General features: G+C 34.0%; 1 protein-coding gene across 6 annotated transcripts in view; it reads left to right on the top strand.

Annotated features, from left to right (window-relative positions):
- LOC105320202 (pleckstrin homology domain-containing family G member 7) overlaps positions 1-12,822 on the top strand; it is a 43,196-nt gene extending 30,374 nt beyond the window's left edge. For all 6 annotated transcript variants that reach the window (XM_066082292.1, XM_066082291.1, XM_066082287.1 and 3 more), the window contains 15 exons: positions 156-235; positions 1,429-1,589; positions 2,063-2,106; positions 2,400-2,498; positions 3,081-3,245; positions 4,833-4,928; positions 5,756-5,857; positions 6,311-6,427; positions 6,672-6,846; positions 7,092-7,207; positions 7,311-7,407; positions 10,880-10,962; positions 11,325-11,454; positions 12,145-12,242; positions 12,603-12,822. In XM_066082292.1, the coding sequence (XP_065938364.1) occupies positions 156-235; positions 1,429-1,589; positions 2,063-2,106; positions 2,400-2,498; positions 3,081-3,245; positions 4,833-4,928; positions 5,756-5,857; positions 6,311-6,427; positions 6,672-6,846; positions 7,092-7,207; positions 7,311-7,407; positions 10,880-10,962; positions 11,325-11,454; positions 12,145-12,242; positions 12,603-12,701 (1,662 nt within the window). In that variant the 3' untranslated portion in view covers positions 12,702-12,822. The remainder of the gene's footprint in view (positions 1-155; positions 236-1,428; positions 1,590-2,062; positions 2,107-2,399; positions 2,499-3,080; positions 3,246-4,832; positions 4,929-5,755; positions 5,858-6,310; positions 6,428-6,671; positions 6,847-7,091; positions 7,208-7,310; positions 7,408-10,879; positions 10,963-11,324; positions 11,455-12,144; positions 12,243-12,602) is intronic.
- Positions 12,823-13,960: the final 1,138 nt, after the last annotated feature.

The raw sequence follows: 13,960 nt of genomic DNA, 5'->3' as shown, positions 1-13,960 counted from the left end.
GTTACATGTAAGTATTGTTGCCCCCCGCCAAAATTTAACTGTTAAATAACACTTTCTGTGATTGTTTGCTGATTTATATAAAGATGATTTTCAAGTATTATTTATTTGTCTGCCTTTCAGCGTTGCTATTTTATTTTATGTCTTTGTCCACACAGAACGTTGGTGATGTTTCCCCGACAAACCTGTCCCCCGACGGTTCCCCGGCCACATCATGTGACGAGGGCGAAACTCGCAGGTCAGTGCAATCGCAACTTCTCTGTTCTTTCTGGCAGGCTCGGAAAAATACCTCGAATGCATTAACATTACCGGATGTTAGAATTTGATACAAGATGGAGTCGCTTCCCATTAAAATAATTACCGGCTAGACAGCCTTATTAGTCGTTTCTGTGTTATAGTTTAGGGTATATCATTTACTTTAATGAAGTCTAGCTTACATCTCGACAGATCGTAAAATGTGTTGTATTAATATCAAGTTTTATAAAAAGGGGGGTTGTCATGGACGCCTAGGTAATACATTCGAGGTGTTTTTCCGAGCCCGAGAAGTTGCGATTGAGGTCAGTGTACACAGAGCTCTATTGAATAACATGCTGACCATGATAAATTCTCATGTTGATGATAGAGTTGCTTGCTATATTCTCTCAAGTAGAATTGGATTTTTATATTTTCAGATAAGTGTTAATTACTTGGTACATACTTACACATGTAGCAAATTTGATATGTTTCAAAGTAACCAAAAAGATACAACAATGTAAATGAGCATACTAGAGTGTAATAAAAACGTGTCCTATATACATGTAGGCAAACACACACACTGAGCAATTTATTTACAGAAATAAATCAGAAGGAATAGTATTATTGTTTAATTTTTCTCCGTTAACGCATCTCATGAGAATCGTTAACGGTTTGTGGAGGCGTTTAACAAAAATTGAAGGCTATGAATCCAATCTTTTACTCTAAACTCACGACCTTTGAGCATTAGGATTTTATCGTGGACGAAAACTACATCGACGACGACATTTACAAATCTCGTCTGAAATTCACGACGTTTGCTTTTAATGAAGAGCAATTTTTTTCTAAAACTTGGGCTTTTCACTGCTTTATTACCAAATATGGTAAACAAAATACTATTATTATGATATAAATTATAAAAACCATGCAATTACGTACGTTTGTAATATGCTAACTACCAGTAATTATCCAACTTGAAAATATTTTTCAGTATGTTTTATCAATTAAGATGGATTATTATTGACCTCATACTATTTTGATAATTATTTTGGATAAACTGTTAGACTTGCAAAGTGAATAATATATTGTTAGACATCGCAATTATCGAATACTAGCCATTATCAGCCTATATAAGACATTATCAGGTTCTTATAGAATACTCGCTGACATGAATTTTCTGTCGTCTATCCTTAAATTTAGAAACGGTCGAGTTCGGCGCCATCGCTCCTCGCTAGAGGCGGACTCGTACAAACATCCGGGTGACTTTCTGGCTTCGGACCATCACCGGAAGTTGCTGAAAAGAAATACCATTGCGGAGTTTTCTCTTAATCGTAGTTCTATGCAGGGGAACTCCAATGAAGGTAAATTTTTTTTAAAAGAATGAATTGAAGCAGTAATCATTACACACGTCTTTGATTTAACTTTTGAAAACTCAAATGGCTTATATTCAGTCCTTATTTTGCATTTGAATTCAACTGATTTTTTATTAATACAACTTACATAGCGTAATTCATTGAAATGAAAAAAAATGCATTTTTTTGGAAGTACATGTATGTTATTCAGAGCCATTCTAATTTTTAAACTAAATTCCTGCATGGACACGTGGGTTTTCTCCGGGAAGTCTGGCTTCCTCCAACTTCAATGACACCCACCCTCGCGCTATCGTCCGTGCCAACGAAAGTTATTAATATATTAAGTTATCGAACATGTTTATCAATCTTTCAGTTCAGTTCTGGTTTCTTTTTTAATTTTTAAATCAATTGTTCAACTTTTCTGAGCGATTATTTGTTTTTATCCTTATCCTACAGTATATCTCTAAGACATTTTCTTACAGAGTCTAAAAAGGGGCGACAATCATCTTTTTCTCTTCTTAAACTTGTAAGTACAAGACTAGTAAATGGCTGTCGATTTGTTTTGGTATGTTTAAATATATGAGATGCATGCAAAAGAAGCTTTGATATATAAAGTACGTAGGTTACGAGTGGTATGTTTAAATATATGAGATGCATGCAAAAGAAGCTTTGATATATAAAGTACGTAGGTTACGAGTTAAGTATGAATATATGTTAAATAAGTAAAGCTTTGTATGAAATCTATGTAGCAATCTACAAATGTATTGTCTTAAATGGGTATCTGATATAGAAAGAAATGCTTGATTATTTTAACCCTAGATGCGTTCCCGAAGTAAAGAGGCTATTGCAAAACTAGAGGACGTGTTAGCCAATATGAAACCGAGCGAGTTCAAGGACAATCATCTACTGGCTTACAAGGTACAATCAACAGAGCTTCTAAGTCTGACTCAGAATTAATTGATCAACAAATAAATAAGTTATGAAACTAAATTTAATTTGATTTTAATGAACATAGTCTGGGTTTAAAGGCTTGTTTTTTCTAAAAAAAAAAAAAAAAAATGTCCTTTGTATGCAGGTACTGTGCACATTTTATTGAATCGTTGGACATTCTAAGATTTCAATTATTTACTTCTATATAGTCGCCTGTTTTAATTATATGGTAACATGACAGGCAATTTAATAGAATACATTGTATCTTTTTTATTGATTTCAATTTATTAAGACTTTCGAAACCTTTGACAATTTTGTAATTATGACTTTCGATAGTTGGAATTTCAAGGTACAGATCCATGTTAAAACAGCACTTTCTTTTTACTTGATTTCTAAATAAAGCAACATCAACGATAAATGTAAAACTGCATCTTGAAAGTTACACGGACAAGTATTGATTTTCTTCTTGTATTGTTAAACCTTAAAGTGAATGCGCTTATCATAATATCGACGAAACAAGTTGATAATAGCATGCGATGATCTGTCTCCTTTTTTTATTAATTGAATCAGAACCTCCATTGGTCGGAACTGATTGCGAGTTCCGATAAACACAACGAGAAAACCAGCGAACAACTTCAGCTCTCGGAAGTGGAGCGGAAGCGCCGCGAGGCAGTATGGGAATTATTCCAAAGCGAGTGTGTGTTTCTGGTGAATCATCTGATGGTACTCAAACACGTAGGTGTCACCGGAAATTGTATACCAGGTTATTCGGTCCAGAGCGGATGTCTTTAAAGAGGCATTGTCACGATTTTGGTCCAAAATCATTTTTACGATTTTCATGTTTACAATGCTTTGGTTAGGCATTTTTACTGGGTAACCAAAATCTGAGTGTCATTCGTTGAGTTATAAGCGAGTTACAGAGCTTACAATTCTTTCCTACATGTATGTAAACAAAGCTTTTGTTTACATTTTAAATGTTGATGTAAAAAATTCAGTTTTATACCTAGATCTAAAAAGAATGTGTTTTAAATTAGCGTTAGAAACTTTCTATTTATTCTTATAATGAATAAAAAGGTAAACAAATCAGCTTGAAAAAGATTTTTACTAATATAACCTAGAGAGTGTATGTAAACAAAAAAACAGGATACGAGCCTTGTTTACATGACAAAGAATTGTGAGTACTGTATTTTGCCTACAACCCTACGACTGACTCTCAAATTTCATTTGATCATTAGAAATGCATTCCTAAAGCTTTGTATATAATAGATAGAGAAAAATAGAATTTGACCAAAATCGTGATCATGCCACTTTAAGGGCGGGGGCATTGTAAAATTATAAAAAGTTATCGGGTATTTATTTCCGCGGATATTCAATTTTCAAAAATTTATTTTGATATTTTTTCAAAAATCAGTACATATGCATTAAAGTCAGTGTTCGAGTACTAAAAAAGAAAGTAGAATACACACAACACACCCATACATGTTTTCTGTATGTGATAACTAGTTTAGCACATAATTTACAATCAATTCAATTAATAGAACATGCATGCACCAACGTTGAAATTCAAACCACACCCACTCTTCACAACTATTGAAGGCATTCATTAATTAACATATCGGATATCGGAAAACAATTGCCTATGTTACATGTATGGTAACTGATCTCTCCATACTATAATCTAATGTTTATGAATATTATACAATGTATTTTATAGAATGGACAGATTCTTTTTAATCACGTGAGATCAAGAGCTGTGCATAAAGTAATCTTAGGGAGGTTCGTCTACTTGACCAGCTCAGTCAAATTTCTAATTGAAGTCTCGACGATTCTCGCTGAGATTATGCATGAAAATATGGAGAACTATTCAAGTTTTAATGTTAAAATATTGGATTTAAAAAAAAAATCTGAAATCTGATGCTCCTAAAAATACACACATAAAATTTTAAGGTACATGTAGATTTGATTGAAATGTGTTGACAAGTCAGTCTCCTTAACAGCTTAATACATAATATAAACGTAACTGTCTAAATGGAGATTCTTAAAAAACCTGCATGTAATCAACGTACAGCCTGAAAAAAACATAAATATTAATACTGACAAAAAACTATGACTTTTGATGAAAAGCATCTCAGATGATTGGTATATTACAAGTTCAAATGATATATACACGATGCATCAAACATTATTATTTCAATTTTAATAATAGTGATTAGAATTACACTAGTTAAAAATTTGTTTAAGACATGCCAAAAAATCAACAGATCTGAACTGTTGACACATTGCTTTATGGTTTGAATCTACAGAAGTTATCCTTTGTTCCAGTGCTTCATGGAACCTTTGAAAAAGTGCCAAGTAGAGGGACATTTAATGTACGCCGAGCCCGAGGATTTGTTCGGCAACCTCGATGAATTGTGTTACGTAAGTTTGCATTATTTCTACATTGTATATAATCATGTATAAGTCATTTTGCAACATTTGGAGTTTATATCAATGCGTGGACCCTGAGGTCCACGCAGAAAATGTATATTAAGCGAAGTTAAACCGGATGCAATGGGGAAATTTCAGATTGCGCATGAGCTAGCCTGGTTCTTGTGCGATATATTATGGGTAGCTAATGGAACCAGGCTAGCCCACGTTTATGCGAATCGGGATCTAGATGCCATGTTACATTGTATATCCTCGTGTTCAAAGGCGCTATAATTGCAAAATTGTCTGTGAACTGTACAGAAACATTGTATTCCTTTTAGAAGTGATATAAACTGTCAGCATCATGGAATATGTTCAGTATGTTATGCCGAATCTACAACGTGCATAAAATAGCATAAATCGCGATGTTTTATTGTTTTCTGAAAGAGCTTACCTATACTTTTTGTAGATGAGGCTTGTGTACTTCCCGATTAAAATTTTACGCATTTAAGCATGATTAAATAATTATTTCACCTGATTTAATGCATGGATAAATGATAATTTCACTGTATAAAAGTTCACATTTCATGAAAAATGCATCAAAATATGAAATCAGTTTACTCAAAGCTGCAAAGTTAATAAAGAAGTGCGAGGCGTAATGTTTGTGCAATGCCTGATACTATACATGCAATCTCCATTAATATAGTTCATAATTATTCATTTAATTCTGAGGTAAAAGTTCAGTATAATTATAGTCTCACCGCATCGAAAGCTTGCGGTCTTCAGTTAATTAACGAATTATCGTTAATGTGACTATATACCTTTTTGTATCGATGTAGGTGAGCTACACATTCTGTAAAGACTTTATCGCTACATTGGTGAAGGCAATGAGTTCTACAGAGTTCGGCAGCACAACGGTGTTATTAAAGGCATTTGACAGGGTGAGTAGCTTGCACATTTTACTTTTATTTTTTAAAAAAACCATATTTGTAATATGTCATCGGAAAACAGTTTGAAAGCGATTGGCAATAGGGAGAGTATGCAGAAACGTTTACTTAGCGTCCGATTCGGCTCACTGAAGTATTTTTCAAGAAAAGTTATAAAAGACAATGTAGTCGAATAAAGTACATGTAATGATATTAATAAAACTCGTAGTTGACGTTTGTACTCAGAAAAAAATCTAGGTGTTTTGAAGAATAAATTCAAAATTCAATTTCAAATTCAACTGACATCAAGTATTATAGAAGTAAATTTTTTAGGTGATAAATTTTTTAGGTTATAAAAAGAAAAAAAAATTAAATGAAATTAAAGAAACTCTAATAATTCAAAATTTTCTTCCTCATTCATTTTGTTTATTTATTTTTTTTATTTTCATGATTTATTTGTTTCTACAGTTTTCTTCACATTCCAAAGATGGCGATGTATATCACACGTATTGCCTAAATTACACAAACGCTCTGACGTATTTGGAGCGGCTGCGCAGAAACGACGACTTCAATGAGTTTGAAAAAGTATGAACATGAAATTACAAATGTTTTTCAGTGTCATTTCTTTTAAATGACATCAAAATGAGCAAAGTAATTTGCAGCTTTTTTACGGAGATTGTCAATAAAACTTTATTTTCTTCACAAAATTTTAATTTGATCTCTTGCAAGTTTTATTGCGAAATAAAAAATTTAAATGCCGTCAAATAATATGCATTATATAATTGGGCTATTTTTGCTTCATAGTTCTTTAACACACAAACTATCACAGGCTTGCTGTCAAGACCCTCGCTGTCAGAGATTAAAACTCACCGATCTGCTGGTGGCGCCATTACAGCACTGCACAAAACTACCTCTGTTGCTAAGCAACATCCGGAAGTACACAGAAGTCGAGGATGAGGTGCAGAAATTAACAGAATCCATAGCCAGAGTGGAAATGTCTCTACGTGCGTGTCTTATCTTAATTAAAGTTTTTAATCATTTTTGTCCTTTATTGCATCTTTTGTTTTCATTAACTTGGATGACTAAACATTGTTTTAAAAAGCATGCGCACAATTTGTTACATGGTTTACTGCGCAGTAAAATAAGTGATCACAGAATTTCTCGGCAAACAATTTCTTTGGAGTGTACATGTTTGCGTATATTATTTTGCACTGTTAGGTTCATGTATTCATTGTATTGCTTGCTGTAGAAAAAATGGAAGACAAAATGAAATGGGCAAAGAATTACGAGAGAGTACAGGAAATTGCGCGGCAACTGTCATGGCCACCGGTGACCGATCTCGACCCCAGGGTATTCATTCCAGAGGTAAGTCCATCCTTTTTTTTTTTTAAATCCATGTTCAAAATCGTATGATTTTTGGTTTTATGAATTGATGAGACGAATGTATTTATTTCCATACCTTTTACAGTACTTGAAGTCAACGCTAATAAAGCAGCCGTGTGACCGCCTCCTAGCGGCATGCGCCGATCGACAGCTTCTTCATGAAGGGCAGCTAACTCTTATAGGTAGTTATAATTCTTATGTGAACAGATCCAAGATCAGCAAATTTTATCGCTGTGGTTCACAATGTTAGTAGGTCTAGTCGTATACTTATGTGGGGTATAACAAATTTAAAATCGATACCAATCTTTCTAGTTTTCATACAATCAAAGTATATGCAAGTGTATAAACTTTAATACTTTTATTAGCTCACCTGAGCTGAAAGCTCAAGTGAGCTATTCTGATCACATTTTGTCCGTCGTCCGTCTGTCCGTCTGTCTGTCCGTCCGTCTGTAAACTTTTTACATTTTGAACTTCTTCTCTAAAACCGCTTATCCAATTTCAACCAAATTTGGCACAAAGCATCCTTAAGGGATGGCGAATATAAATTGCAGAAATAAAAGTCCGATCTGTATTCAAAGCGGAGAAAACCTTGAAACTGTAGAAAAAGGGGGGTGCATTTTTTAAAATCTTCTTCTCAAGAACTACTGATTTCAATTCAACGTAGTTTAGCATAAATTATCCTTATGGGAAGGAAAATATAAATTGCAAAAATTAAGGTCTAATTCTGTTTCAAATCTGAGTTATTACAAAATTAATAATAAAGGAAAGGCGTGTTTCAGCTTCGCGTTCGGCATCCGGTAAAATGGGTAGGAAAGACTTGGCCTGGGCAAAACAAAAGATTGGCAGTTATTAATCTGCCAATCTCATTAAAATTTCAGGATATTTGATGGACCAGTAATATTTGCATTCGCTGTAAATATGCCGCAAAATAATGCGTATTTGGAACTGACGATTGCCGATCTGCCCCGGCTTTTATTTTGCCACGGCCCGGGTTTGCATACCCATTTTACCAAAACTCGTATTCCATACTTCTAAACGAGGCTCTTTGTTTAAAGCAGCTATGACATTATACGAAAGAGGGTCGACCTGACTATGATGAATTTGCTTGTTATGCAACAGTTCGCGTATGAAGGGAAATTTTTGAAACATGAAAAATATATTGGTGCCGATTTTGTGAAGTAAATTGAGGCTAAATATTTCAATGCGTTGACAGTTTTCACACATGACGTTGGTGTTAGCTTGTTCTGATTTTTGTTTCGTTTTCATTATTTATGCTTTGTAACTTGGAGACTATCGTCTGTATTTCGTGATTTTTACGTATCAAATCAAACAGATACTTCGGTAAATCAAACAGTTAACTGTTTACCTGCGCAAATTAAGCAAAATCTGATGTATCAAAAAAGTACTGAAATACAATTCATTCTATCGGTAATTCGGCATTATCTTTTGCGTAATGGTAGATTACAATGCAATAGGTTTTGTTGAGTCGCTCGGCATTTTCTCGAGTTTATTCAGTTTAAATAGAGTTTGATATCGCTGACGGAAATATGTAGGTATATATATATATATGATTCATTTCGAAAAAATAAATTGTGTTCTTTATTTGTTATAGTGCATGTTTCTTGTGTTTAATTGTTTACAATTTCTATTTACTAACCATATTTGAGTGTTACGCTTCGATTTATAATCAAGATACAGAGATTTGCTCACAATTCTATGTTTGTACACAGATCTTAAAAACTAAAGATTAAAAAAGTAAAGAAATTGTCAATATTTATTAAGAAAATTTTCAAAGTCTGTTCTTCCAGAAACCAACTTTAACAATTATTGTATTGTAAACTTAACCTTTAAAGCTCACCTGAGGGTGGGGCCACAATGGGGGGTGGGGGGTCGAAGTTTAACAAATAAATATATAGAGTAAATCTTTAAAAATCTTCTTCTCAGAAACTAATCAGACATGAAAGCTGAAACTTGTGTGAAAGCATTATCAGGTAATGTACATTCATAGTTGTGAAAATCATGACCCCCGGGGGTAGGGTGGGGCCACAATGGGAGATCGAAGTTTTACATAGGAATATATACAGTAAATCTTTAAAAATCTTCTTCTCAGAAACTAATCGGTCAGAAAAAGCTGACACTTGTGTGGAAGTATGCTCAGGTAGTGTAAATTCAAAGTTGAAAAAATCATGACCCCCGGGGGTTGGACCACAATGGGGGGTCGAAGTTTAACATATGAATATATAAAGTAAATCTTTAAAAATCTTCTTCTCAGAAACTAATCGGCCAGGAAAGCTGACACTTGTGTGGAAGCATCCTCAGGTAGTGTAGATTGAAAGTTGTGAGAATCATGACCCCCGGGGTAGAGTGGGGCCACAATGGTGGGTCGAAGTTTTACATAGGAATATATAGAGTAAATCTTTAAAAATCTTCTTCTCAGAAACTAATCAGCCAGGAAAGCTGAAACTTGTGTGAAAGCATCCTCAGGTAGTGTAGATTCATAGTTGTGAAAGTCATGACCCCCGGGGGTAGGGTGGGGCCACAATGGGGGATCGAAGTTTTACATAGGAATATACACAGTAAATCTTTAAAAATCTTTTTCTCAGAAACTATTCAGCCAGGAAAGCTGACACTTGTGTGGATGCATCCTCAGGTAGTGTAAATTCAAGGATGTGAAAATAATAACCCCTGGGGGTAGGTTGGGGCTACAATGGGGGGTCGAAGTTTAACATATGATTATATAAAGTAAATCTTTAAAAATCTTCTTTTCTCAGCCAGGAAAGCTGAAACTTGTGTGGAAGCATCCTCAGGTAGTGTAGATTCAAGGTTGTGAAAATCATGACCCCTGGGGGTAGGTTTGGGCCACAATGGGAGGTCGATGTTTTACATAGGAATAAACATAGTAAACCATTAAAAATCTACTTCTCAGAAACTAATCAGCTAGGAAAGCTGAAACTTGTGTGAAAGCATCCTCAGGTAGTGTAGATTCAAGGTTGTGAAAATCGTGATCCCCAGGGGTAGGGTGGGGCCACAATGGGGGGGGGTCAAAGTTTAACAAAGGAATATATAGGGTAGATCTTTAAAAATCTTCTCAGAAACTAATCAGCTAGATGATTCTTTACAATTGTTAAGACTTTGGCCCCAGGACAATTCTTAGGCCTCACGAGAAGGTTCAGAGTTTGATGTACGTTTATATCCCATATATAAACTATTGTTAAGGATCTTTTTGAGAACTGCAATACTCAACATATGATATGACTATAAAATCATCCTGTTAGAAAAGGGACTAATGATTATAAACATAAGAATGTCCAGGGGAAAATGGATTTTATTTATACAGGATCTACATGTATTATTGTACATTGTCCAGATAGTTTGTATTATGACTCCATTAAGCTGATTTTATCATACCTATTGTTCCTCAGGTGAGCGATGTGGCCCATGGGCCTCTTGTAATTTGTTTAATATATACCTATATATTCAATTTCAATTTGCTATATTACAGTATTTCAATATCTTATATAATTTTAACTTTCTCTATGTATATTTTAACAACTTGTTTATAAACAAGTAAATATGGTTACTCAACAACTTTGTATAATTATAACAATCGTTAAAGAGTGATTTTAAATATATATTATTTCCCATTTTGTGTAGAATCCACAAAGATGATTGACATATACCTGTTTCTGTTTGATGACATCTTGTTAATAACCCGGATGAAAAAGTCCGCTAAAAAAGTAAGTTACATTCATGGCTTTAGTACGCCAAACACATTCAATTCTAAAATGCTGCATGAGTCGTAAACAATGTATGCGAATAGTTTATCATGAACATAATTCATTTGTCATATCTATTAAAAAGTGAAAAAGTTGTTCGTGATATATATATATATATTCGGTTAAAATGTGTCAATCTTAAACACCTGATAAGATTTTGGATTTTGCTGTTCAAATTCATTATGATGTTTAAGAAATAAATTATAGCTTATTGAAAGTTCACAGGATATGAACTTGGTTTGTCACGTGATTAAATTCTGTAAAGTGCAAAGAACAAAACGGTGTAGAGAGGAAAACATTGGAATTTTGATGCTTTTATTCAGAAGCAGCAGAACTCTGGGGGTGACTCCAAGACCCCCCTACAGGGGGACAAGTATCTGTACACCGTGTATAAACAGCCCATATCACTGGACCGGATCTGTCTGCACGACGTGCCGCCCACCGAGACCGCCGGTAAGTGCACGATCTTGACACGATAATGCACAAATTTACAAATGTTTATACCTTTGGAAATATCCTTATGTTCTTTCAAGAACATTAATGAAATTGACTTTGGGGAAAGTGCATGGTCAGCGAGGGAGGGAGGGGTTCAAACAATAATAATATGTGAACATCGCATCTTCTCAGGCCTTTTTGACAGAGTGCGAGAAAAATCTTTTTTAAATGTTTAAATTTTACCAGATATTGAACTTAAAATACGCAAAATAAATAAATTGCCCCCCCCCCAATGATTTAAGATGTTGGCTATACAGCATCAAATATTTCTTCAGTATACTTAGTATTTTTACAGCTATCTCATCATTTTCTGTGGGTTTTTTTTTTTTTTTTTTTTTTTTATAAAATAAGGCTTTATTAAGCTCCAATTACAACAGGAAATTGTTAACCTTTAGATATATGGAAATTAATGTTGTAAAAAAAGGAAGTCGTGGATCCTAAATAAAATATGGTATCTGATTGTCAAAAAAGACCGAGAAGTGAGTTTCGATTAATTCAAGCTAATATAGATACAGATCTCTACAGCTGTTGTTTACTAGATATGTACTTTCACCAGATTGACGTGATCGATTAAAATATGTCAAATGAAGCTGCTACATGTATGTATATTGTAATTTGGTGACATCATAGATTTATCTTATGTTTCAGCTAATGGGATCAAGTCAGCGTTTGTTTTAGTACAGATCAGTCGGTATCAACAAATTATTGGTGTCTTCACGCTTCAATGCTCAAATGACGCAACAAAGGTTTGTTTGTAAAGTCATCAGATAGAACCGTTTTAGTTAACAAGAGCTTCGACTTTGGGTAATACGTGACGAATTCCGATTTGATGAAGGTGGGGTCTACTCATGGTTTACTGCCCAGTCATTGGGCTAATAGATATGAATATATTGAAAGCAGTGAAACTCGCTCGACTTCACACAGGGATTTATATTTCGCTGAAACAGCGTCAATTTCACACAGAAAGTCAAAGCTCTTGTTAAAGCGGTTCTACATGCATTGCACACAGTTATTTATTAAAGTGTGCGTGCGAGTGCAAATCATTCTTATAGACTATTTTTTCTTTCTTTTACAATGTATAATAGCTAAGTTTCTTTGTGTTTTAGCTAAAGTGGATGGATAAACTCCGAGAGGCTAAGGATGGACTAGACAGTGTTGTTTCTAAGAGAAGGACGAGTGACTCCGAAAATCAAACAAAACATTGACTAGTGTCACTCAACACTGATATTTATGATACTTTTTTAAATTGTTTATTGATGAATATTATGAGAGGAGTATTTTTCCTATTTGTGTTTGTTATATGGAAATAAATGGCTTTACTTTTAACGAGTCATGCTTTGAATAACTGTAATACTAGTAATGTAATTTTTTGGAGGAGAGAGTGCTTCAACTTCATACATGTAGGATCTCCGTAATAGTACAAGTGCAAATGGGTCACCTTTTAACACCGATTTTTGCGCAAATTATGATTAAATGATAATTATTATAACACTTGAATTTATTACCTGAACTCAAACATTGTAGTTGTGTATGATAAAATAAATTAATATATCACTAGACTTTGACCCGTGCATGCACGGGTTTGCATTGCATATGATATCGGACTATTACGAACTTCAAGTAGATACATCGACACACCGTTTTGTTGACATTTACATAACCAATTTTTAAGCCTACAATAATGCTATTAATTTCACTACACTCTGCTTAGTTAGAATAATCTAACGGGGGTCCGTCTAACTGTGTCTCGGGACAGGCCTTCACCACAGTAAAATGAATCTCACTTCCCCGTAATGTAGCAAAATATTGCAAAATTGCTCCGAAACGGTTTTGGAGAAAATCAATAAAGCGGCAATGAAAATAACAGTTATTCATAACCAACCATTTTGAGGCTTTAAATGATTTTTCCTATTGAAAGCACTGAGTTAGAGTTATCTCCCGTATTTTCTTTCATGAACAGAATATATCGCAAATTTTTAATTAAAATTTTTACGTATTGTATTATCGTTTCTGAGTTAATCCATGCAAATGTGATATTGTGGAAACATAAACTAAAGAGCCCCCCCCCCCCCCCCCCCCCCGTGATTTAACGTGGATGTAATGCGCAAGATTGTAAAATCCAAAAAATCCAGATGATATCCGGATTTTTTAAAGGATTTTTCGTTGATTATTAATTTACGAAGCTTAATTTAGAAAAAAAAAACAAATTGGTAATCTTCAAGTACCAATGATGTTTAAAATACATAAAACAAAAGACATTACTCTTCCGATTTCTCGGTATTTAAGCCCAAAAATTCGAGTCTATTATTTTAATAGTTAATAATAATAATAATTTAGAAAAAATAAAAACAAATTGGTAATCTTCAAGTACCAATGATGTTTAAAATACATAAAACAAAAGACATTACTCTTCCGATTTCTCGGTATTAAAGCCCAAAAATTCGAGTCTATATTATTTTAATAG

The sequence above is a fragment of the Magallana gigas genome, chromosome 4 (genome assembly GCF_963853765.1).
Source record: "Magallana gigas chromosome 4, xbMagGiga1.1, whole genome shotgun sequence".
Taxonomy (NCBI): domain Eukaryota; kingdom Metazoa; phylum Mollusca; class Bivalvia; order Ostreida; family Ostreidae; genus Magallana; species Magallana gigas.
Note: the sequence above shows the minus strand (reverse complement) of the source record. Positions and strands in the feature narration are given on the sequence as shown.